This window comes from Carcharhinus amblyrhynchos, chromosome 9 (genome assembly GCF_965287045.1).
Source record: "Carcharhinus amblyrhynchos chromosome 9, sCarAmb.v2.hapA, whole genome shotgun sequence".
NCBI classification, from domain to species: Eukaryota; Metazoa; Chordata; class Chondrichthyes; order Carcharhiniformes; family Carcharhinidae; genus Carcharhinus; species Carcharhinus amblyrhynchos.
The window spans coordinates 98,051,286-98,077,712 of NC_137332.1; the positions used below are offsets into that span (position 1 = coordinate 98,051,286).

The 26,427-nt window shown below is 49.1% G+C and overlaps 2 protein-coding genes across 4 annotated transcripts in view; one reads left to right on the top strand and one right to left on the bottom strand.

The window, feature by feature from the left end:
• The window catches only part of slc39a7 (solute carrier family 39 member 7), a 26,878-nt gene extending 26,036 nt beyond the window's left edge, over nt 1–842 (bottom strand). The window contains exon 1 of one of the 2 annotated variants that reach the window (XM_080196284.1): nt 782–842. The gene's annotated coding sequence lies outside the window, so the exon portion shown is untranslated. Of the gene's footprint in view, nt 1–111; nt 180–781 lie in introns of those variants that run through there. The other variant, XM_080196283.1, reaches the window with a different exon arrangement.
• LOC145348131 (uncharacterized) lies at nt 235–26,022 on the top strand. 2 transcript variants are annotated; one of them, XM_080196281.1, is made up of 13 exons: nt 235–698; nt 3,076–3,176; nt 9,157–9,301; nt 11,943–12,206; nt 13,249–13,355; nt 15,349–15,424; nt 16,876–17,121; nt 18,460–18,560; nt 19,189–19,270; nt 20,332–20,571; nt 21,646–21,767; nt 22,534–22,649; nt 25,816–26,022. In XM_080196281.1, exons 1-11 carry the CDS (start codon nt 307–309, stop codon nt 21,713–21,715), a joined length of 1,824 nt encoding a protein of 607 aa, XP_080052407.1. In that variant the 5' UTR covers nt 235–306; the 3' UTR covers nt 21,716–21,767; nt 22,534–22,649; nt 25,816–26,022. The 2 variants fall into 2 exon arrangements, with proteins under 2 accessions (XP_080052407.1, XP_080052408.1); XM_080196282.1 differs by having other exon boundaries at nt 22,537–22,649.
• The last annotated feature ends 405 nt before the right edge of the window (nt 26,023–26,427 follow it).

Here is a 26,427-nt window from a genome sequence, read left to right on the forward strand (position 1 = left end):
ATCCAACCTCAGTGCAATAATAAAACCCTTGAAACGCCCTCTCTCCCCATAAACGCTACTCAACCTAGTGGGTGAACTGGAGCCCATTCTGCAGCCTCCAGGTGCCCTTACCTGAGACAGACGTGGCACTGCTGTGAGCAACAAACCGCCCCACTACCGCGAGAGGCCGGCAATCACCCCGGAAATGTCGCGCGGTGGAGGGAAGGAGGGAAGGAAGGAAGGAGGAAGCAGCACAAGGCCCCGCATCAAAATGGCAGTCCAAACAGGAAGCGATGCTGACCATTGGGTCGAGCGCCCCGCAGAAAAATGGCAGCCCACACAAGGCCGCAAATCATGACCAATGACTGCCCGCACAAAAATGGCCGACATCGGCAGTGCTCTGTGCCACTAAAGGGCCCTTTGGCCATCCGGCTGCCCCGCCCGCCATCTTTGATGCTGGCCGCCATTGGCTGGGTGGCGGCGATGACGCCGCCAGTCAGAAAGATGGCGTCGCGTGGGCCGCAAGACGGAGGCTCCGGGAGGCCAGGCCGGGCTGAGGGGGAGAGCTGGCAGCGACAGCGCGGCAGAGGCCGGGGCCGCCGGACGAGGAGGAGCCGCGGCCTGGTGCAGCTAGGCGAGCAGATTCACCGCTGGAACCGCCTCAGGAGGCAGCTGAACCTGCAGAGCGATGAGGAGCTGGCCCGGAGACTGTTGGACGCGTGAGTATCCCCGGGAGAGAGAGGAGGAGGGAGGTCTCTCAGTGCCCGGGAGTCGGGCTGAGCCCCAGACAAACCTGACTCACCGTGAGACAGAACCCGGACCTGAGCAACAGCTTGCATTGACACAGCGCCTCCAACAACAACAACAACTTGCATTGACACAGCGCCTCCAACAACAACAACAACAACTTGCACTGACACAGCGCCTCCAACAACAACAACAACTTGCATTGACACAGCGCCTCCAACAACAACTTGCATTGACACAGCGCCTCCGACAACAACAACTTGCAGGGTCACAGCGCCTCCGCCAACAACAGCTTGCATTGACACAGCGCCTCCAACAACAACAACAGCTTGCATTGACACAGCGCCTCCAACAACAACAATAGCTTGCATTGACACAGCGCCTCCAACAACAACAATAGCTTGCATTGACACAGCGCCTCCAACAACAACAGCTTGCATTGACACAGCGCCTCCAACAACAACAACAGCTTGCATTGACACAGCGCCTCCAACAACAACAACAACAACTTGCATTGACACAGTGCCTCCAACAACAACAACAACAACTTGCATTGACACAGTGCCTCCAACAACAACAACTTGCATTGACACAGCGCCTCCGACAACAACAACTTGCAGGGTCACAGCGCCTCCGCCAACAACAACTTGCAGGGTCACAGCGCCTCCGACACCAACAGCTTGCACTGACAGCAATTTTTATTAATTTAGCAGATTTGCCAATCTAAGTTCTGCCGTGGGATGTCACAGGAGAATTTTGGCCTTATTTTACACACAGAGATTATGGCAAAGCTTGATGAACACATTAGAATGTAAGGAGCTCTGTCAATGGGGAAGATGAGTTTGAGAGACGGAGAGGTTGAGGGAGGGTCCATCACACTTCCTGTCCAATGGCCACCTCCTGGATATTGACAAGCGGCCAAATTAATTGTTGCCTGTTTAAGGCTGGGGAAATGGGGAGGACTTTCCATCTGGGCAAAGACCACAACATCCACTGATAAAACTCTTCCATTCATCTGTTATCCTCACTTCCCAGAGTACCTCTGGAACCAAGAGGAGCTGTAAATGTACCCCGATGCTGATTTCAGGGCAGATCAAGGCTGCTCATCATGTTATCCTCTCTGTACTGGTTCTCTGCAAGGACTATGTGATTAGTCTCATTCCCACTGCTCCTGTTCCCCACACTCCTAAACATTACAGGCAGTGCATTCCAGACTCCTTGTATATATTTATAGAAGTGTCTGTTTTTCAGCAATGCTCAACCTCTTCTATCAAACGACTTAACAGTATATTCAACTCAATCTCTGCTCTGAGGACAATCCCCTCCACCCAGGAACCAGTCTAGTGTGAGCCTTTGTTCTGCCCTCTGAGACAGTTAAGTCCTTGCTCGGGTAAGGAGACCAAAATTGCACCCACTTGTCAGGACTGCTGCAAAAAGTTTCCCAATTTTTCTGCTCCTTTGGAACAAAGGCCACTGCATCAATGGCCTTCCTGAACTGTTTGCCATGCCTGCATGTTAACTTTCTAAGGAGGAGTGTGTACGTCCGGTGAGTTGTGATGATCTGGAGGGGAAGGGCGCTGACTGGATGGGGCAGATTGGGTAAATCTTCTAGAATTTACCCAGTTCCCTTTCGAGATTGGCCTAGTGCTTCGTGTCGTTAGTGTGTGCCTAAACTGGACAAGATACTGGGCAAGGCGACAGCTCAGTGACTATCGCTGATTGCTGTGCAGACACATGGATTTGGGCCGATGTCTGTGGGAGTTTGCACATTCTCCCCGTGCTTGCTTGGGTTTTCTCCGGGTGCTCCGGTTTCCTCCCACGCCCCAAAGATGTGCTGTTAGGCTGATTGGCAGGAATAAATTGTCCCTAAATCAGTTTCCCTCAATCTGGATGGCCATAAAACATTAGATAGGGGTCATGGGTAGAGAGGTGGACTGGTGGTGTTGAGATGGCGGCGCGGGCTCGTTGGGCCGAAGGGCCTGTTTCCCGGGCTGATTTTGTTCTTTGTTCTTTAAATCTTAGAAGAGGAAACCACAGCTGGGGCGGGGGGGGGAGAGAGAGAGAAAGAGAGAGAGAGCAAGGGCCGGGGACTGTGAGCCAGGTCTAATGAGACAACTCTTCCTGAGAGCCAGCTCAGACCAGATGGGTTGGGTGGCCTCCCCTGGTTGTTGAATGCCCTGTGTAGGTCTGCCCGCCTACAGATAGCAGATGCTACATGATGACTCCTTGAATGCCTGCAAACACCCACCTTCCTCCTCCCCACCCCAACCCCATTTTGGTCTTTAAGGGCTGCAGTAATGAGTTTGCTCCGTCAAGTGTGAGTGCTAAACAATGTGTTGTTTCTCTCAGCTTTGTAAAGATCCATGTGAGGCCGTCCAGCCCAAGTCAGGCTGTCCTTCAAGTCCGCATCCGTGAAGAAGGCGCAGTGACACATGGTGCCATCAGGAAAGGTAAAACTGCATTGAAGACATCTCAATATGCTCTCCCTCTGCAACCCCCGTCATCCGACCCTGCCCTCCTCGTGAATGTGTGGAACGTGAGAGAGGTCAGCAGTGGCTGCCCACCCCTAACTGCCCCTTGAATGGAGTGTCTCAGCTGTTTCAGAGGGCATTTAAAAGACCATGGGTCCGGAGTCACATGTAGGCCAGATCGGGTTCGGGTGGCAGATTTCCTCATCTCGAATCATTGACACAGTGCATGAGGAGGCCATTCAGCCCATCGAGTCTGCACCAACAACATTCCCACTCGGGCTCTATCCCCATAATCCAACATACCCAGCCAGTCTCCCTGACACTAAGGGGCAATTTAGCATGGCCAGTCTACCTAACTTGCCCATCTTTGGAGTGTGGGGGCAAACCGGAGCTTCCGGAGGAAACCCACGTAGACATGGGGAGAATGTGCAAACTCTACACAGTCACCCGAGGCTGGAATTGAACCCGGGTCCCTGGTGCTGTGAGGCAGCAGTTCTAACCACTGTGCCGCCCCAATCTAAAGGGACGTTAGTGAACATAAGAACATAAGAAATAGGAGCAGGAGTAGGCCATCCAGCCCTTCGAGCCTGCCCCACCATTCAATAAGATCATGGCTGATCTGTCGCTGCTCAGTTCCACTTTCCCGCTTTCTCCCCATAACCCTTAATCCCCTCTCTTATCAAAAACCCATCAACCCGCGTCTTAAAAATATTTAGCGAGGCAGCCTCCACCACTTCAACGGGCAGAGAATTCCAGAGATTCACCACCCTTTGAGTGAAGAAGTTCCTCCTCAACTCCGTTCTAAACCGCCCCCCCTTTATCTTGAGGCTGTGCCCCCTAGTCCTACTGTCTTTTTTGAGCGGGAAGAGTCTCTCCACCTCTATCCTATCCATCCCATTCATCATCTTATAAGTCTCAATGAGATCTCCCCTCATTCTTCTAAACTCTAACGAGTACAAGCCCAGTTTATTTATATAGCTCAACCCCCTCAACTCCGGTATCAGCCTAGTAAACCTCCTCTGCACTCCCTCCAAGGCCAAAATATCTTTGCGCAGGTGCGGTGCCCAAAACTGCACACAGTACTCCAGCTGCGGCCTCACCAATGCCCTATACAGCTGCAGCAAGACCTCCCTACTTTTATATTCAATCCCTCTCGCTATGAAGGCCAGCATCCCATTCGCCTTCCTGACCACCTGCTGCACCTGCAAGCTGGGTTTTTGCGACTCATGCACAAGGACCCCGAGGTCCCTCTGCACCGTCGCCTGCTGCAGTTTTTCACCCCGTAAGTAATAGTCCTTCCTACCATTCTTCCTACCAAAGTGGACCACCTCACACTTGCCAACATTAAATTCCATTTGCCATTTCCTGGCCCATTCGCCCAGCCTATCTAGATCCTTCTGCAGACTCTCCACACCCTCCGCACAATTTGCCGTTCCCCCTATCTTGGTGTCATCAGCAAATTTCGACACCCTACACTCGGTTCCCTCCTCCAGATCATCTATATAAATGGTAAAAAGCTGAGGCCCCAGCACCGACCCCTGGGGCACTCCACTAGTCACCATCTGCCAATCCGAATAGCACCCGTTGACCCCCACTCTCTGCCTCCTATTTGACAACCAATCCTCTATCCACGCTAACACCCTACCCCCAACTCCATGTCCCTCGACCTTCTGCAATAACCTCTTGTGAGGTACTTTGTCAAACGCCTTCTGAAAATCCAGAAAGACCACATCCACCGGCTCTCCTCTATCCACCGCCCTAGACACATTCTCATAGAACTCCAGTAAATTTGTCAGACACGACTTCCCTTTAATGAAATAGTGCTGCGTCTGCTCTATCAAGCAATTCCCTTCAAGATGCCTCGCAATTTCCTCCTTAATGACAGATTCTAACATTTTACCCACCACAGACGTTAAACTAACCGGCCTATAATTCCCCGCCTTTTGCCTGGCACCCTTCTTAAACAACGGCGTAACATTAGCCGTTTTCCAATCATCCGGCACTTCCCCGGAATCCAGCGACGTCTGGAAAATAACCACCAAGGCATCCACTATCACCTCCGCCATTTCTTTCAGAACCCTCGGATGCATTCCATCTGGTCCTGGGGACTTGTCCACAATCAGCCCCTCCAGTCTGTCGAGCACCGCCTCTCCAGCAACAGTAATGTCATTAAGACCCTCCAGTCCTACCACCTTTCCATCGCTAACACCCGGCAAATTATTCACGTCCTCCTCCGTGAAGACAGAAACAAAAAAGTTATTCAATACCTTAGCTATATCCTCATCCCCTACCACTAGGTCCCCTTTCTCATCCTCTAAAGGACCAACATTCACCCTAGCCAGCCTCTTCCTTTTTATATATTTATAAAAACTCTTGCTATCCTTTTTTATATTAAGCGCTAGCCCAGCTTCATAGTTTCTCCTACCCTTCTTTATCAACTTCTTTGTCAATCTTTGTTTAAACCTTTAAACCTCTCCCAATCCTCTTCTCGCCCACTACTCTTAGCTACTCTAAATTCCTCCGCTTTTAATTTAACACTTTCCTTCACCTCCTTCGTTATCCACGGCTTATTACCTCTCTTCCTACTATCCTTTTTGACCATCGGAATAAATTTCCGCTGAGCACCAAGAAAGATCTCCTTAAAGATCCTCCACTGCTCCTCAGCAGACCCTCCCTCCAACACGCTCCCCCAGTCCACATTCGCCAATTCTTCTCTCATCCTACCGTACTCCCCTCTATTCAAACAGGGGACGCGTGTCCGGGAACCCACTTTCTCCTCCTCCATCTGCACCAGAAACTCCACCATACAATGATCACTCTCCCCAAGAGGATCCTTCACCACAAGGTCCCTAATTCTACCCGCCTCATTACATAGCACCAGATCCAAGATAGCTCGCTTCCTCGTCGGCTCCAACACACACTGTTCGAGGAAACTATCCCGGCAGCATTCCAAGAACTCTTCCTCGAGCCCCCCGCGTCCAACATGGGTCGACCAATCAATATGCAGATTGAAATCCCCCATAACTACGGCCGTCCCATTCCTGCACGCTGCACTTATTTGCGCGTTAACAGCCCGCCCCACCTCCAGATCATTATTCGGGGGCCTATAGACGACACCCACCAGCGTCTTCCTCCCTTTGCTGTTCCTAATCTCCACCCACAACGATTCCACCCTCTGCTCCTTGGCTCCAATATCATCCCTTGCTACCACCGTGATGCTATCCTTAATCAGCAGAGCTACGCCCCCCCCCCCTTTTCCCTCCTGTCTATCCTTCCTAAACACTTGATAGCCCTGTACATTCAGCTCCCAGTCCCTGTCACCCTGCAGCCACGTCTCTGTAATGGCCACCAGATCGTATCCATTTGTGTCGATCTGCACCACCAGCTCATCCACTTTATTCCGAATGCTTCGTGCATTCAGATAAAGCGCTTTCATCCCAGCCTTCACCTGGACCCTATTTGCCGTAACGCCACCAACCATACTCACGCCCCCTACTCCCTCTATTATTGGGACATCCTCGGCCTCTTCCCTTACCTGTACCCTCTCCTTAACTTTAGACCTCGTAACATCACCTACCCTCGCACCCTCCCCCCCCCTAATTAGTTTAAAGCCCTGTCTACAGTCCTCTTTACTCGATTCGCCAGCACTCTGGTCCCAGCACGGTTCAGACCAACCCCATCCCGCCCAAACAGGTCCCACCTACCCCAATACTGGTGCCAATGCCCCATAAATTCAAACCCATTCCTCCCACACCAATCCCTGAGCCACCCATTCACTTCCTTAATCCTGTCAACCCTACACCCGTCTGCACTCGGTTCAGGTAGTAGCCCAGAGATGACCACCTTGTCGGTTCTACTTTTTAATTCCATTCCCAGCTTTTCATACTCCCTCCCCAGATCCTCAGTCTGCATTTTGCTTACGTCGTTGGCACCCACGTGTACCACAATGACCGGATTCTCACCCTCCCACTCCAGGTTCCTCTGCAGCCCAGCTGCGACATCCCGTACCCGAGCACCAGGCAGACAACACACCCTTCTGTGCACTTTGTCATTGTGACAAAGGACAGTGTCAATACCCTTCACCCCACTATCCCCAATCACTGCTACGTTCCTTTTCTCCCTCTCTTTGCCTATGTCCTGCTGCATCACTGTACCGTGTGCAGTTTGCTCACCAACCTCACCTGCCTCGTTCTCGTCCAGCCTGGAAGCAAGAACCTCAAACCTGTTATGCAGATTAAGAGGCTGAGGCCTCCGCTCCTCACCCCCCTTCCTCCTCCCAGCAGCCCCCTCTTGTCCCTGACCCTTAGAGTTAGCCAGTCTAGGGGGGGTGGATGTCACTTGCACCCCATTGACAATGGCACCCTCTCTTCCCCTGATGAGCCTCAGTGTCTGTAGCTCAGAGGCCAGCTCATTTACCCTGAGCTGGAGCTCCTCCAGCAACCTGCACTTACTGCAGATATGGTCACTGGGATTGACCCTGGGGTCCACCAGTTCCCACATCATACAGAAACCACACATCACATGCCCCTCCATTATTCACTGTAGTAGTTTTGGAAAAAAATTTTTTTTGTTTTTTTTCCCTTACTTTTCAAACGAACTCACCTGGCCTTTTTTCCTTCAAGCCCTTTTTGATATTAAGCCCTAATAGCTCACTCTGCTTACCGCTCACTCTGCTTACCGCTCACTCTGCTTACCGCTCACTCTGCTTACCGCTCACTCTGCTTACCGCTCACTCTGCTTACCGCTCACTCTGCTTACCGCTCACTCTGCTTACCGCTCACTCTGCTTACCGCTCACTCTGCTTACCGCTCACTCTGCTTACCGCTCACTCTGCTTACCGCTCACTCTGCTTACCGCTCAGACGCTGCCCGCTGTCTACACCAGGCCTCCTTTTAAACCTGGCGCTGATTTAAAGCTGATGTCCCACAACTGCCTGCTAACCACTCCCTCAGAATTCTTAAAGCAGTAAATACAATAAATAAATGCTTTAAACAGTTCTACAAAGAACAAAGTGCTTTAAACTTATTTTAAACAGGTTTTTAACAGGTAAAATCTTAGCTCTCTCTCTGCTCCTTCACTCATCTGCTCCAGCAAACAATGGACCTGACGGGTCTTTACAAAAATCAGTGATAGTTGTGGTCACCGTGACTGTGACTAGCTTTCAATTACAGATTTTATCAATTGACCTTAAATTCCACCAGCTACGGTGCTGGGATTTGAAGCCGTGTCTCCCACCCCAGAATATTAACCCCTTGGTTACTAGACCAGTGACATTACCAGTACCCACCCTGGAGGACAAGAGGCCATTCAGCGCCTCGAGCCTGCTGCCCATTCCATTAGCTTGCATTAACTTGTTAGCCCTTCGCTAACGCAAGTCTGTCACTCCTGGCCTTTACCTGACCCCAGTGAGAGAATCCCAGTGATCCCTGCAAGCAGAGTAGCTGTTCCTAATTTTATTGCGGATTGGCCCAGGTCAGTCACATAAGGTTATGTCCCCACGTTCTCCGTTTAGCTCCCCGGCTCACAATGGTGACCTCACTCAGATAACCATTACACCATTCTCGAGCTGTCAGAGTACCCACAATAACAGGACAATTCACAGATCACCTCTCAGCAGCACACAGCCAGTTCAGCTGTTGTGCAGAGAAATACAGCAGCCAAATGGTGAAATCCCACAAATAGCAATGAGGTAACAACCAGATCAATCATTCCTGGTGTCAGCTGAGGGATTAATTTTGCCTCTCTGACAGTGCGGCGCTCCCTCGGCGCTGACCCTCCCTCACCTCACGTTAATCTAGAAGCTTCTATATGTGAAGTTAGAATGCTGCGATGCAGCCAATCTGAGTCTTGTTGATGATGTGTAATTATTGCAGCCGAGAGATTTGTTGTTGTTTGATACTGAACTGAGCCATGAGTTGGATGCTTTGTGATTTGCTTCCCCTTTGCTCCTCCTTTTTAGAACAGGGGGATGTCCAAAACACTGTTCCTTTCTGGCCAGCGGGCACTGTCGGCAATGAACGGACACTCAGTTCCCCGTCTGCATCCTGCAAGATGGAAGTCCCCAGTGACTCGAAGCCCAGGGGGAGACGGTTGCGTTCAGGCAGGTACTGCACAACATTGTGAGGGATAAAGTCCCAATTCTAATGCCTCACTACACCGTTTGATAAAGACTAACAGCGAGTGTGTAATTTACCGCATCCAGTGTCCTACAACAATTGGCATGGTGCTCATACTGTCGCCTTGGAGTCACAAGGTTGTGGGTTATCTAAAGTAATTCAAACATGCTTATGATGTGCAGAGGGAGTACTGTGCCGTCACAGGCGCTATTGTTCGATGAGACTGCAGAGCATGGCTGTCTTGGACGAACTTATACGATCCAATTGCACTACTTCGAAGAGAAACTGGGATTGTCATCCACGGAGCCATGGCCAATATTTATCCCATCTCCAACACTGCAAAAAAAAATCCCCTCGAGTTATCTGGCCATTGTCGTCTCACTGTGTCTGTAGGTGTTCGGGTCCCAGATCAGAATCCCCGGGTATATTGTGAAGCCAGATTAGACCTCGACAGTTTTTCCGATTTCGCATAAATGAGGGTGAGTTGTTTCATTCCAGCTGTGATTCTACTGATGAAGCAGGGGGCTTTTATCAAAACAAATTTTATTTAACAGCACAGTTTTCCTATAACAAATGAATTAGCTTAACCTTTAACAATTGAACAATACTTAAACATGGCAGAACACAATTTTTAAGTGCTGTCTCTATTAGTTCCAATCAAGCAATGTTTTTCTCATAGACTTGACTCACCATCTTTAAAATAAGTCAGTAAAACACAGGCTTTGATTTAATTTACCAGGCTTGTTGCTTTCAGAAAGACTTTGGAGAAGAGAGAGAGAGACATCTGTCTCTTCGAACAAGTCCAATCAGCAACTGCTTGTATTTTTAAAAAATGAAAATGAAACTGGGCTTTCCTGCAAGCTTAACTCTTCTCTTTAATCATCTGACTGTCTCTGTCAATCAACCCAGTCAAAAACTCTCATTACTGTGCATACCCCTAACCTAAAATCCCTGGAGAACCTAAATAAACAAAAGGACCATTATCTCTACAAAGTAATCAATTCCTAGCTAAAGTCAGTTATTTGCATTCTAAGCAACTGTTGCATGTTTCTCAGACAAATTGACTCTTGTAATAAAACACTGCCTCCTAAAGCAGCCCCACCTTAAACTGAAAATATATTAAAAAGCATAGTATCATCACACTGGGAGGTAGGGCCAGAGTGTGATGGAATACTCTCCACTTGCCTAGATGAGTGCAGCTCCAGCAACACTCAAGAAGCTCAAGACCATCCAGGACAAAGCAGTCCATTTAATTGGCACCCCATGCACAAACATTCACTCCCTCCACCATCGATGCACAGTATTGGCCTTGTGTGTTATCTACAAGACACACTGCAGGAACTGACCAAGGCTCCTTAGGCAGCACTTTCCAAACTCATGACCGCTTCCACGTAGAAGGACAAGAATAGCAGATACCTAGGAATGCCGCCACCTGGAGGTTCCCTCCAAGCCAATTACTATCCTGACTTGGAAATATATCAGCCATTTCTTCACTGTATCTAGGTCAAAGTCCTGGAACTCCCGAACAGCACTATGGATGTACCTACATCTCAGGGATTGCAGCGGTTCAGGAAGGCAGCTCACCACCATCTTCACAAAGGGCAATTAGAAGTGTGAAATAAAATGCTTGATTACACCCTTCGTCCCTTGGGTGGAAGAACAAGTTACCTAATAGACTGCAATGCCCCCGAGATTATTACAGGGCCAAACCCGACATGTACCGGGTAGAACACGGCAGGGAGAAGTGCCATCAGCATCCTCCAATCGTATTGGGGCAAACAAATTGCACTTTACATTTTCTTTCACGGAGTGTGGGCATCACTAACAAGACCAGCGCTCATCGCCCATCCCTAATTATTCTCAAACTGAGTGGCTCACTAGGCCGTTTCGCCTCTGGACTCAAATGTAGGTCAGACCAGGCTAAAGATGGCAGATTTCCTTCTTGAAGTGAACCAGAGGTTTTTCTGACAATCGGTGATAGTCGTTGCAATCACGAGCAAACTTTATAATTTCAGACTTTATTACCTGAATTAAAATTCCTCCAGCTGCGGAATTTGAACCCATGTCCCAGGAGCATTAAAAAAAAGTTTGTTTATTCATGTCACATGTCACAGGTAGGCTTATGTTAACACTGCAATGAAGTTACCGTGAAATCCCCTAGTTGCCACACTCCAGTGCCTGTTCAGGTACACTGAGGGAGAATTTAGCTTGGCCATTTCACCTAACCGGCACATCCTTTGAACCATCTGGATTACTAACCCAGGGACATTACTGTTATGCCACTATTATATGTATGTCAGTGTCTGTAATGAAGGATTGGTGTATTTGTAATTTTAATTACCCTTCCTTTAATATCTATGCACCGTTTCCACTTTGCATGATGAGTTTGCTGAATTATGTTCGTTGCTTGATTACTTACACTGATAATTTTATATGTCGACTAAGTCGCACAGAAATTCAGCCTTCAGCCTGCAGATGATTAAAGTACCTGATTAAAGTACCATTGTTATTAACTGTCTCCCCTAGCTTCCTGCAGTGCTGAACAGGAGAGGCTGAAGCGCCAAGGGAGCGGGTCAATGGGCGAACGAGGTGAGCTTGTTCATGGATAACATGTCGTTCGCTCTCTCAGGTTGGCCAGGCCCGAAAGCAGCAGCTCCCCCGATCTTCCAAAGAGGGTGCAGGAGAGCGAGCCCATCCCGCAGGCAGGCAGGAGGGTGCCACTGGGGAGCATCCCCCTCCCTCTGGAGGAGGCCACGCCGGGGAGACCCAGACGGGACAGTCCGCGACTTGGGAGCAGGGTCTTCATCGGCGAGCAGGCGGCTCGGTGGAGCTCGGTGAAGGCCGACCTTGGCATGCCGAGTGATGAGGAGATGGCCAAGATTCTGCTGGATGTGTAAGTCTGTACCCGTCAGCCCCCTCTGCTCACCGGACCTCCTCCCCTCACCGGAGCCTTGCCATGCAAGCTCGGAACACAATCCGGAACTGTCCCTTCAACTCTGGCGCCCACGTGACTTTGTGACACCCTGTATGAGGTGTCACAAAGTCACGTGGGCGCCACAGGGCAAAGCAGCCAGCTTAATTGGCACCCCATCCACTACCTTCAACATCCACTGTCTCCATCACCCATTCCCTCCACCACTGATGCACAAGGAACTCACCAAGGCTGCTGAGGCAGCACCTTCCAAACCCACAACCTCTACCGTCCAGGACAAGAGCAACAGATATCTGGGAACACCACCGCCTGGAGGTTCCCCTCCAAGCCACTCAACATCCTCATCAGCCAGTTGATCTGCACACCCCAGACACCACCTTCAGCATTCACTCCCTCCACCACCAGCGCATTGGCAGTCATAGAGTCCCTCCAGTGCAGAAGGAGGCCATTCGGCCCATCACATCTTTACCCAGACCCATCCCTGTAACCTCACACGTTTACCCCGCTAATCCACCTAATCTAAACATCTTTGGACGCTTCGCATTGCCAATCCAGTTAACCTGCATATCTTTGGATTGTGGGAGGAAACCAGAGCACCTGGAGGAAACCCAAGCAGACACAGGGAGAATGTGTGGTGTTTGCACAGACAGTGATCTGTGGCTGGAATTGAACCTGGGTCCCTAGCGGTGTGAGGCAGCAGTGCTAAACACTAAGCCACCGTACCATCCTGTGACTCGATTTCGGGTCACAATACAGAGGAGGAACCCTTCCTCTTCTAACATGGTCTGAATATTCACCTAAGCAACCTCAAAGACATGTTCCGGGCTTGGAAAGGCTCAGTCTGACACCTTGTATTTCTTCTCTTCCCTCTTCTCCCCTCTTCCCCTCCACGCCTTCGCACTCCCTTAATTTAACCGCAATTTCACAAGATCTGTTGCAATGCCCCCATTCCTTGACTTCCTTTGCAAGTTGAGACTTAATCGGAATTGCTTGGATTTTCAAGGTTTATAGAGAAGCGAATGAATCAACCAGAATCGAGATGTACCATCCAGGAGGCTGGCCTTGATGAAGGAGCAGACGTCACTCACGGTTCAGTCAAGGAGGATAACGGTACTTATTCTCTTATGGTTCTTTGATGTATTCTGGATCCGGCGGAATGGAGACAGAAAGGGGACGGGCAGGAGTGACAATTTCATCCAAAAGCCTTTATTCTGTATGGAAGAATGAATTCCGTATATTATTCCGATGAGCTGGATGAAACCAAGGAGAAATAGGGAAAAGTCAGCTCCAGGAGTGCTGCAGCTCTTGAGAAATCTGGCAAAGTCATAGGGAATTTCCAAATAAACAGGGCCCAAAGTCATTAAAAAGCCATGGAATTTTTATGAAGCTGGGGATGAGACTTAATAAGAACACAAGAAATAGGAGCAGAAGTAGGCCATTTGGCCCTTCGAGCCTGCCCCGCCATTCAATAAGATCATGGCTGATCTGAAGTGGATCAGTTCCACTTTCCTGCCTGCTCCCCCATAACCCTTAATTGAATATATGGGTCAAGACTTTCTTGACTTTGGGGTGGAATCCCAATTTTTTCCAATGTTTCTCTGATGCTCACTTTTCCATCTCCATAACCGTTCACTTTGCTTTGCGAATCTGGAAGTAGTCGAGAGATGGGTGATCCCGGAAGAGATGGGTCACCTGGAAGACCGTAATGTCTACAAAAAATTGTTGCCTCATGAGAAGTCATGTTTATTGGATAGCTGACAAATAATGCAAAGTTCCCATGTCCGTATAAAACTACAAATACCAGAGTTTGTGACGCGTGGAAAGAGAAATCGGTCGTTCAATACCCCCATTGCTTTTTGGAAACGATATGGGAAAGCCGCAAGGTCCAAGATCCCTGGATCCCTCCTGGTGTTTGTTCTGTCTCTTACTCAAGGAGCTGGTTTTATCGTTATTGATTTGTTCACAGAATGTGGGTGTTGCTGGCTGGGCCCAGCGTTTGTTGCCCATCCCTAATTGCCCCTTGAGAAGGTGGTAGTGAGCTGCCTTCTTGAGTCAGTGCAATCCCTGTGGTGTAGGTACACACACACTGCTGTTCGGGAGTGAATTTCAGGAATTTTGACCCAACAACAGTGAAGTTACGGCCGATATCTTCCAAGTCACGATTTTGAGTGGCTCGGAGGGAAACTTGCAGGGGACGGTGTTCCCACGCGTGTGCTATCGACACCCGTCCGGCCATCACCGCGCCTGCACTGTGTCTATTTCAAGTTCCATCCTGATGTTTAACGTGGTCCGTTAGGCCCTTTTTTGGAAATTCCCAAGACTTTGCCAGATTTCTCGAGGCCTGCAGCACTCCCGACACTTGAATACGTGAGTTCTGTCTACCCGTGTGAATTGCAGAAGGCACCCTCACCTCCCGCATACCAAAATGCAGAAAGCTGTTGCTTTTTCAACCCCCAGAGATGTGCGTAGTGGATTGGCTCCTGGCTGACCCACTGGGCGCAGTGACCATCTCTGGGCACCAGCAAGAGTCTGGCACGGAAATGCAACCCGTGTCCTGCAGGCAGATAGTGGAACTACCTCTTTCAGAAGTGAGTTCTAAAGTATTCCATTGTGTTTAAGGTGCTCTGAGGACCTCCTGAGGTTGTGAACAATGCTGTGGGAAAGATTATCTCATCTTTTCCAGACGTCGAAATCATAGAAACCATAGAATCACAGAAACCCTACAGTGCAGAAAGAGGCCATTTGGCCCATCGAGTCTGCACCAACCACAATCCCACCCAGGCCCCATCCCCCATATCCCTACATATTTTACCCACTAATCCCTCTAATCTACGCATCTCAGGACACTAAGGGGCAATTTTAGCATGGCCAAATCAACCTAACTTGCACATCTTTGGACTGTGTGAGGAAAACCGGATCACCCGGAGGAAACCTCTGCAGTCACGAGGAGAATGTGCAAACTCCACACAGACAGTGACCCAAGCCGGGAATTGAACCCAGGTACCTGGAGCTGTGAAGAAGTGCTAATCACTGTGGTACCGTGCTGCCCTACGTCCCCAGAATTTAATATTTTATTCTTTTGCTGATTTTATTTCTCCCCCAGACCAAGATGACTTGGACAGCGTGCCAACACTGTCAGAAGGATCGGAGTCAACTGTGACTTTATCGCATCCCAGCAGGTACTTTCCCCTGAAATGTCAGATGTCAGTGCTATGATGTTTCTCCCCCACCCCCACCACTCTCCACAATGGTGTGTCCTAGAACTCCCACGTAATTTTTTTTACATAGACAGATGTATTATACCATGATTTCTGTGTGTTATTCCTGCAATATCTCCTCAATTTTTGGTTCCCAATTCTTCATCGCCACCTTTTCGATTTCCCCTCCTTTACGAAGCTAGGATTAGGAGCAGTGGTTCAACCACTTGGCCCTTCGAACCTGCTAAACCATTGAATAAGATCATGATGGTTTGTAACCTCAACCCCGCATTCCTGCCGACCCCCGATAACCTTTCACCTCCCTTGTTCATTCAGAATCTATCGCGCTCTGCCTTAATATTCAAGATTCTGCTTCCGCTGTCTTTGGATGAAGACACTCATGACCTTCTGCAGGAAAATAATTCTTCTCATCTCGTCTTAAATGGGTGACCCCTTCATGGAATCCCTACAGTGCAGAAGGAGGCCATTTGGCCCATCGAGTCTGCACTGACAGAGCATTCTACCCAGGCGCACACCGTAATCCCTATATTTCCCCTGGTAATTCCCCTAATCTACACATCTTGGGACACTAAGGAGCAATTTGCCTAACCTGCACGTCTTTGGACTGTGGGAGGAAATTGGAGCACCCGGAGTAAACACACGCAGGCATGGGAATAATGTGCAAACTCCACACAAAAGGTGACCCAAGTCCCCAGTGCAGTGAAGCAGCAGTGCTAACCACTGTGCCACCCACAAATTTTAAACAGTGACCCCTAGTTCTAGATTCCCCCACAAGAGGAAATATCCTCTCACTTCCATCCTGTCACACCCTCAGGATCTTAAAGGATTAGATCAAGTTGCCTGTCACTCTTTTAAACTGTTGTAGAAACAAGCTCTCTGAGCTTTCCTCATAAAACAACTTGCTCTTTCCTGGTACTAGTCCTTTGAATAATGAGGAGAGGCTGGACAGACTGGGATTTTTTTCCCTGGAGGCTAGGAGGCTGAGGGGTGATCTTCCAGAGGTCTATAAAATAATGAGCAGCACAGATCAGTTAGGTAGTCAACATCTTTTCCCAAAGGTGGGTGTGTCTAAAACAAGAGGGCATAGGTTTAAGGTGAGGGGAGAGATAGAAAAGTGTCCAGAGAGGCAATTCTGTCACACACAGCGTGGTGAGTGTCTGGAACGAGCTGCTAGAGGTAGTAGGAGAGGCAGGTACAATTTTGCCTTTTAAAAAGCATTTAGACAGTTACATGGGTACGATGGCTATTGAGGGATAGGGACCAAAAGTAGACGATTGGAACTAGCTTAGTGATTTTGAAAAAAAGGGCAGCGTGGACAAGTTGGACCGAAGGGCCTGTTTTCATGCTGTAAACCTCTATGACTCTATAATGTTGTAAACATTCCCTAGTCTCTACTTTCTGACCTCTCTCAGCATTGGCAGCTTGGAGGAGGACACAGACGTCTCCCTGTTCAGCGGCGTAGACTCTTTTTCAGAGAGCGCTTCCAAATCTCCAGGGATGGTGAGCAGGAGGTCTGAGCGTCTGCCACTCCCAAGTCCTGCAGCCAAGGTGGAACCGGAGGACTGGGAGTCGGCCAGCGAGGGCCACAGGGTTGATTCCAAAAGCGAAGATCCTCAACCGAGAAACACAGAGATGAGTCCGACTGTCCCAGCAGACATGTGAGTAATACTAACGCTCTTTTTTGACCGATTCCCTTCCTTTAATGAAAGAGGGAGCACGTGGTAAATGTATGGGGATACGGCAGGCAGGGGGGCCCGGGTAAGAGACTGTGCCAGGGACTTGGTGCAGACTCGATGGCCAAGTGGCATCTTCTGCACTGTAGGGCTGTTATGATGCTCTGATGGACAGGCTTTGGGGAGTCAGGAGGTGAATGACTCACTGCAGGATGTCCGGCCTCTGAACTGCTCTGGTAGTCCACAGTATATCAACATCCTGGGGAAACTGAACTTGGTAAAAAGTCTGACAACACTAGGTTTTAGTTCAACCAATTTATTTGATAATAGACTCAAAAATAAATTGGTTGGACTAAAACCTGGTGTTGTCAGACTTTTTACTGTGTTTACGCCAGTCCAACGCCGGCATACCCACATCGAAACTGAACTTGACCAGCCATGTGAATACTATGGAAAACCGGAGCAACTCAGAGGCTGGGAATCCTGTGGTAAATGACCTCCTTATTTCCAAAAGCCTGTCCATCGTAGAATGCAGAGGAAACCATTCTACTCAGGCCTTCTGCCCTGCCCTATCCCCATAACCGTGCACGTTTACCAGGGCCGATTTTCCCCCCTAATCTACACATCCTTTGGACACTAAGGGGCAATTTACCATGGCCAATCTACCTAACCCACACATCTTCAGGCTGTGGGAGGAAACCGGAGCATCCGGAGGAAACCCATGCAGACGCAGAACGTGCAAACTCATATATATCATAGAATCCTACAGTGCAAAGGAGGGCATTCGGTCCATTGAGTCGGCACCAACAACTTATGGGTGCCACAGTGGTAGCACTGCTGCTTCACGTTGTCACAGACCCGGGTTCGATTCTCAGCTTGGGTCAATGTCTGTGTGGAGTTTGCATGTTCTCCTCATGTCTGTGGGTTTCCTCCGGGTGCTCTGGTTTCTTCCCACATTCCAAAGGTGTGTGCGTTAGGTGGATTGGCCATGCTAAATTGACCATTAGCGTCAGGGGGACTAGCTCGGATAAATGCATGGGTTATGGGGATTGGGCCTGCATGGGATTGTGGTTGGTGCAGACTTGATAGGCCAAATGGCCGCCTCCTGCACTATAGGATTCTATGATTATGACAACAATCCCACCCAGCCTCTATCCCAGTAATCCCACATATTTACCCTGCTAATCCTCCCTCCACACAGACAGTCACACGAGAGTGTGAAGGAGTGCTCTCCGCTTGCCTGGGTGAGTGCAGTGGGATGCGAGAAGGGCTGTAGTGGGAACTGTTCCAATAGTCATTGGACTTTGTGATTGTGTTCCCCAGACCTCCCGAAGACCCTGAGAGGCGACCATCTCCTGATGGGGAAATCATCCAGGTCCACGTCAGTGATGGAGGTGGCTCGACCTGTCCTGCGGTCAAAATAGGTAGGAATTCCTAGGAGTCTAATGGGACTCAGGATTGCTGTGCACTTGTCATAGGATGGACGATGGTTTTTATTTAAAAACCTCCTCCTATCAGATGTGGGCGTCGGTGGCAAGGCCAGCAATCCCTAATTGCCCTCGACCTGAGTCCTTTCAGAGAGCAAGGATGAGGCAGCCACATTCTAATGCTGCATTGGGTAGACAGCACAAATGAAGGCCACTCGGCCCATCGAGCATGCACTGGCTCTTTGAGAGAGCTGTCACAATTAATCCCACCACTATCTGGCTTTGCCTGGTATTTAGGGAGGGAGTCCCAGGATTTTGACTCAGCAACAGTGAAGTAACAGCTAATATATTTCCAAGTCTGGATGGTGAGTGTCTTGGAAGGGAACCTCCATGCGGTCGTGTTCCCAGATATCTGCTGCTCTTGTCCTTCTAGATGGTTGCTGGTTTGGAAGGTGCTGCCTAAGGAGCCTTGGTGGGTTGCTGCAGTGCATCTTGAGAGACTGTATATTATAGTATTGGGGGTGGGGGGGGATTCGGTGGATGATGCCTGGGGGGTTAATGCTGCTGTCATAAGGTACTCAACTAATTTGGGAGTCTTTTATTGGTTGTGTTGTTCTCTCTACAGAGCTAGAGGACCTGTGCAGCCCTCCATCGCCGGTGCCCTCAGGGGGCTCCGAGACCACCATCACGCTATCACATCCGAGCAGGTAAGGGAGCAGACCTGCCTGTCGGTTCAGCCTGAGGGGGATCGGGGCGAATGAGTGGGGAGGGGGAACCGGCAGAGCGGAGGATCCCTTCTGATTGGCAAAAGGGTTTTGACGTTGAGAGATGGGAGGTGGAAACACCTTATGGTCGGGATGGGGGTGTTCACACAACCCTGGGGAAATAGGAGTCGAAAAGCGATGAGCTGGAGAAAAGCCTCCAATCATGCCAGGCTGGGATGGGGGCAGTTCTGGCAATGGGGTTTGGGGGGGGGGGGGGGGGTGCGCTGCAGTTTGGACCATGGCGGGAGAGGGGGGAACGTGGACATTGCGGTCTGTCTGACTGTCGGTCAGCTTGCGAATTATTCACTGTTAAACGTGTGTGTGTTTTCATGTGTTCTCCACTTGGCTCAATGGAATCGTGCAGAACGGACTAAAGACCATGCGGCCATTCGATTGAGCTGTCCAAGGAAAGTCCCTGTCACCCTCCCTCCTTATAACGACTCGTCCCTCTTTTCAGGTGGCTTTCTATTTCTGTCCAATTCTGCTGCTGGTGGGACGTGGGTGTCATTGGCTGATCCAGCACTTTTCTCATCCATCCCTAATTGCCCCTTGAACAGAGTGACTCATGCAGAGGTGCAGTGAAGCGCCAACCACAGTTGCTGTGGCTCTGCAGTCACGTGTAGGCCAGACTGGGCCAGGACAGCAGATTTCATTCCCTGAAGGACATTAGTGAACCAGTTGGGTTTTTACAACGATCAGTGATAGTTGTCATGGTCACCATCACTGAGACCAGTTTTCAATTTCAGATTTATTAATTAATTGACCTTAGATTGGTAATGGCTGGTGGTGGGATTTGTTCCCCAGGGAATTGGCCTGTGTCTCTGGATTACCGATTTGGCGACATTACCACGGTGCCAGCATCTCTCATCCCAGAGCCCTCTGGTTACCCACCCTCCTGGCATTAGAAAGGGTCTGTTCCTCTATCTATCCAAACCCCTTCATGTTTTCTCTCTCTCTCTCTCTCTCTCTCGCTTTCTGACAACTATTCTTCCTCTGTCTGACAGTGATCTCAGCCTGGAAGAGGATTGCCAGCTCGACACGGCCTCTGAGAGTGAGACAGAGGGGCTGGAGACAGAGGAGGCAGTAACCAGGAGGAGAAAGGAGCCGGCCGGTCCGGAGCGGCATTGCGAGTGTGAGTGTCCAGGGATGCTGGACATCGGAGCACAGATTGAGCGCTGGAACTTGGTGAAGGAACGCTTGAAGCTGAAGACAGATGAAGAGGTGGCCAGAGCGCTGCTGGACTTGTAAGCACTCACTAATCTTTTTAAAAATAAACCCCACCAAATAACACTCTCCCTCCTTCAGGAGCTGCCACCACCTAGTGCTTACAAGGCAAAGGATTTGCAGCAAGTACATAATACATAAATTACCAATCATTCTCAGTGAAAGGCAGTCTCGAAAGATCGTGCAAGTGTGTGTGTGTGTATAGCAGGGCTGTGTGTGTGTGTGTGTGTGTGTATAGCAGGGCTGTGTGTGTATGTATATAGCGGGGCTCTGTGTGCGTGTGTACATGATGTGGAGATGCTGGCTTAAACACAGTAAGAAGTCTCACAACACCAGGTTAAAGTCCAACCACTTTATTTGATAGTAAACCCACAAGCTTTCAGGGTTTGCCCCTTCGTCAGGTGAGTAGAGAGTTCTGATCTCAAACAGAGCATATATAAGGCACACACGGTTTACAGAATACTGATTAGAATGTGAGTCTTTACAGCCCACCTGCTATTCAAGTCTCAAAGATGCAGACAATGTGAGTGGAGATAGCATTAGTTATAGGTTAAAGAGATGTGTATTGTCTCCAGACAGAACACTAAATGAGATGCTGCAAGTTCAGGCAAGTCATGGGGGTTACAGATAGTGTGACATGAACCCAAAATCCCGGTTGAGGCCGTCCTCATGTGTGTGGAACTTGGCTGTCAGTCTCTGTTCAGCGACTCTGCGCTGTCGTGTGTTGTGAAAGCTGCCTTGGAGAACACTTACCCGAAGATCAGAGGCCGAATGCCCGTGACCGCTGAAGTGTTCGCCAACAGGAAGGGAACAGTCTGTACAGCAGGGCTGTGTGTACGTGTGTGTGTACAGTGTGGTTGCATGTGTGTGTGTGCATGTGTAGCAGGGCTCTGTGTGAGTGTCTGCGCGCAGTGGGGCTGTGTGTGCACACCCGCAACGGGGCTGTGTGTGTATAATGGGACTGTGTGTGTGTGTGTGTGTGTGTGTGTGTACAACAGGACTATGGGTGTGTACAACAGGGCTATGGGTGTGTACAACGGGACGGTGTGTGAAGTGACTGACTCTGGATATTTCTATTGTGAACTGTTTTTCAGGTACACCAAGACTCACTCCACCTCCCGCAGCCCGCTGACCGCACTGTCTGCACTTGTGAAGAAGGTGTGAGGGCTTTGATGCTGCAGTAATGTTACAGCCACACGGTCAGGTCTCAGTGCAGGTAACTCCTTCCCGTCACTTGTTTCCCCCCACCTTCCCTCCAGTTCCCCTTCTTGTGCGCACTCTGCCTGCCTCTCGTGCTCTGTTGAGGCGAAACATCCTACCTGCACCTGCTCTGCTGAGCCTCTTAAGAATGTTTCAACATTTCGATGAGATCACTGCTAATTCTTCTAAAGTCCAGAGAATAAATGGCCCAGCCTTCTCAATCATTCCCTGTTGGACAGTCACATCATCACAGAGTTTTACAGCACATCGTGTTTGCGCCATCCATCAAGCACCCATCTATCCTAATCCCATTTTCCAGCACTTGCTGCTATGCCATGTATGGTGCTGTATTTCAAATGGTTCTTAAATGTTGTGAGGGTTCTTGCCTCCACCACCCTTTCCGGCAGCAAGTTTCAGATTCCCATCACCCTCTGGGTGAAAATGTTTTTCCTCAAATCCCCTCGAAATCCTGACCTTCTCCTGCTCCAGTTTCCCCCCCCACAATCAGAAAGACGTGCTGGTTAGGTGATTGGTCATGCTAAACTCCCCCTCAGTGCACCCAAACAGGCGCCGGAGTGTGGTGACAAGGGGATTTTCACAGTAACTTCACTGCAGTGTTAATGTAAGCCTACTAGAGACACTAATAAATAACTTCAAGCTTCATTCAGCATTGCAGGTATCAATCTGATAAAAAGTACAGACTCTTATACACAAAAGTATCTTTTTAAATCTGCTTTAACCTTTTTTGAGTTGGTCACCAATCCTCTCTCTCTCTGTTTCAGCAGTTTGGAACAGCGAGGTGTTTCTGGCCAGGAATCTTTGGCACCAGGGGACCGAGTGCTATCTGCCTCGTACCTCGGGATCAGAGTCCGGGAGCTGGCGGCTCACACACTGACAGGTACCACATCTTCTAGCGAGGATTCGAGGGAAGCTGGGATATCTAGGATGGCATGGTGTTTAGTACTGCTGCCTTACACCGCCCGAGATCTGGGTTCAGTTCCAGCCTTGGATGACTGTGTGGAGTTTGCACGTTCTCCCACGTCTGCATAGGTTTCCTCCGGGTGCTCTGGTTTCCTCCCACAGTCCAAAGATGTGCTGGTTAAGTGGATTGGCCGTGCTAAATTGATTATAGTATCAGGGTGTAAGGTTACAGGAATGGGGCCTGGGTGGGATTGTGGTCAGTGCAGACTCGATAGGCTGAATGGCCTCCTTCTGCTCTGTAGGGATCCTAAATGTTAGCACATCTGCCCCACCCCCCACACCCCGCCACCCAATCCCCAACCCCGTCTGTCATCCTGTTGGATTGGTACAGGCCGAACAATTATTCGTGGGATTCACGAGAGGCCAATATGCAGATATCTCGGGAGTGTGATGGCGGTAGGGAGGGAGACCAAGGAGGGATTTGACACTCAGAATGAGAACATAGAAGGTGGAGGTATTGTTGGACCAGGAACTGGAGCACATCAGCAAACACGGATGTGATGGTCGAATGAGATCCATGCAAGTTTGGAAATGGACAGTCAAATGAGCTCAACAGCACTGAAGACCGGAGGTGAAATTGTTGAGTCTGGAAGTGAGAAAGTGATAGGTGAAGGTTTTTTGCATGTAATTGTTGGTAATTTGACTTATATCACCAGTTGTAACATTGCAATGCTTTACAAAGAAGGAAAAGAAAATTAAGTTCGAAGTCTTTCACTGAGCATCTTAAATTTAGGCAAAGTTCAACAAGTTACCCCAGAATTGAGGGAAATGCATTTTTTCTGCTAAAATAAGAAGTCATTTGTTCCATCTTCTTGACTCTGGTTTCCTGAGGTTGGTGGTGATGTACAGGCAGTGAGTGCGAACAGCACCAACCATAAACCCCAGATCAGTGTCAGGTCAATAAGTTAATGCAACCCTGCTTAGGCTTGTACATCTGTTTCCCAATCTGTCTGGCACACGTTCACACACTCCCGCTCGCTGACACGCTCCCTCTAAGCTCCACCTGCTGGGTATTTTCAGTACAAAGTCTGACAACACCAGGTTTTAGTCCAACCGATTTATTTGATAGTAAACGCACAAGCTTTCGAGGTTTCCCTCTTCATCAGGTGAATGGAGAGTTCTGGCCTCGGACAGAGCATATAAAGCACAGACAGTTTACAGATTACTGATTAGAATGCGAATCTTTACACCTAACCTGCTGTTCAAGTCCTAAAGTGGCTGACAATGTGAGTGGAAGGAGCACTGATCACAGGTTAAAGAGATGTGTATTGTCTCCAGACAGCACAGTGAGTGAGGTTTTGCAAACCCAGGCAAGTCACAGGGGTAACAGATAGTGTGATGTGAACCCAAGATCCCTGTTGAGACCGTCCTCGTGCGCGGAACTTGGCTATCAGTCTCTGCTCAGCGACTCTGCGCTGTCGTGTGTCGTGAAGGCCGCCTTGGAGAACGCTTACCCAAAGGTCAGAGGCTGAATGCCCGTGACCACTGAAGTGTTCGCCAACAGGAAGGGCACACATGAGGACGGTCTCAACAGGGATCTTGGGTTCATGTCACACTATCTGTAACCCCCGTGACTTGCCTGGGTTTGCAAAACCTCACTCACTGTGCTGTCTGGAGACAATACACATCTCTTTAACCTGTGATCAGTGCTCCTTCCACTCACATTGTCGGCCACTTTAGGACTTGAACAGCAGGTTAGGTGTAAAGATTCGCATTCTAATCAGTAATCTCTAAACTGTCTGTGCTTTATATGCTCTGTCTGAGGCCAGAACTCTCCATTCACCTGACGAAGAGGGAAACCTCGAAAGCTTGTGCGTTTACTATCAAATAAATCGGTTGGACTAAAACCTGGTGTTGTCAGACTTTTTGCTGTGTTTACCCCAGTCCAACGCTGGCACATCCACATCATATTTTCAGTACATCACATAATGTCCACACGTCTACATACACATATCGGTCAAATGTGCATGCACGAAAACACGTGTGCGCAAACACACACGGACAAAAGTTGAGTGATTAGGTTGCAGGGTTTTTTTTTAATTCTTACGTGAGACATGGGCATCACTGAGAGCATTTATTGCTCAGCCCTAATATCATCAGCCTCATACGTTGGACTGAGTGGCTTGCCAGACCATTTAATAGGCAACCACATTGCTGTGGGTCTCATGTAGGCCAGACTAGAATGGCAGATTTCCTTCTTTGAAGGACATTAGTGAATCAAGTGGGTTTTTAATGACAATTGGTAATGGTTTCATGGTCATTAAATTCAGATTTTTATTGAATTCAAATTTCACCATTTGAACCCGGGTCCCCAGAGCATTACCCTTGGTCTCTGGACTACTAATCCAGTGACAATTCCCCTTTGCTACTGCTGCTCCCTACAGCAATCTTGATGGGTCTGGAGATTACTGTGATAGAGGCCATTTGAGATTGGGGTGAAAATTTTAAGATGGACCAAGAGGCAGTGTAGGCCAGGCCAGTAAGCATGGCCTACAGCAATCAGTTTGAGAGCACAGGCAGAAGACTGATGGATGGAAGATGGAAATGGAATAGTCAACTCTGGAGGTAACAAAGATCCAGGTGAGGGTTTCAACAGCGGATAAATAGGGAAGAGACTGGAACTTCCTCCTCGTCCAGTACTGAATATGGTGCACTCAGTGCAACAAATCAAAGAGGGAGTGGAGACTTTGCAAGAGTTGGAGGTTGAAGGACATACCAGCACCTGTCTTTCCATCACTGCCGTTGGGACCAAATCCTGAAATTTCTGACTGAACCCCAACACTGTGGTGGGAGGAGACCAAACATCAGAGACTTCCCATTGGATGAACACAGTGCCTTCCCCTTTTAACCCTGTGCTCCCATTGGCTGAAAACACAATCCCTTTACCTTTAATCCTGTAGTGTCATTGGATGAATACCTGATGCTTTCCCCTTTTAACCCTGTGCTCCCACTGGCTGAATACGTAATCTCTTCCCCTTTATCCCTGTGATATTATTGGATGGATAACTAACGTCCTTAATCCTGAACTGTCATGTGGTGATCATGGTGACTAATGTTGACTGACTTTGTCCATTTTATTGCAGCGTACCCAAAGTGTGAGTCCGAGTCCACCCTGACCAGAGCATGCTCTGTCGCCTTTAACCCCTTGTGTCTGGTCGCTGGAGGGTAAGCCAAGTACAGAACACAGTGCCTGAACAGCTTTGATCAAGACAGCCAAATAATGTGTTAATTTATATATATTTATATCAGTTTGTGTGTGCATTGTACAGTATTTTTGTAAAGATTTTATATGGCAGAGAAACAATTAAAGTTTCTGCAGTTTGACGAGGTGGTATTCACTGCTGCGATGGTGTTTGGGTCTGTATTGAAGTGAGGGATTCACAGCCACAGTATGACTGTTGTAGAAACTCAGCCAGACTGTGTTTTTTTACAAATCTTCTCATGGTACATTCATAGAATCCCTACAGTGCAGAAAGAGGCCTTTGGTGCACTGAGTGTGCACATACACATCCCACCCAGGCTCTGTTCCCCATAACCCCATAAATTTACCCTGCTAAGCCCAATAATACTAAAGGACAATTTACCACGGCCAATCCACCTAACCTACACATGATTGGATTGTGGGAGAAAACCTACGCAGACATGAGGAGAGTGTGCAAACTCCACACAGACAGTGACCCAAGTCGGGAATCGAA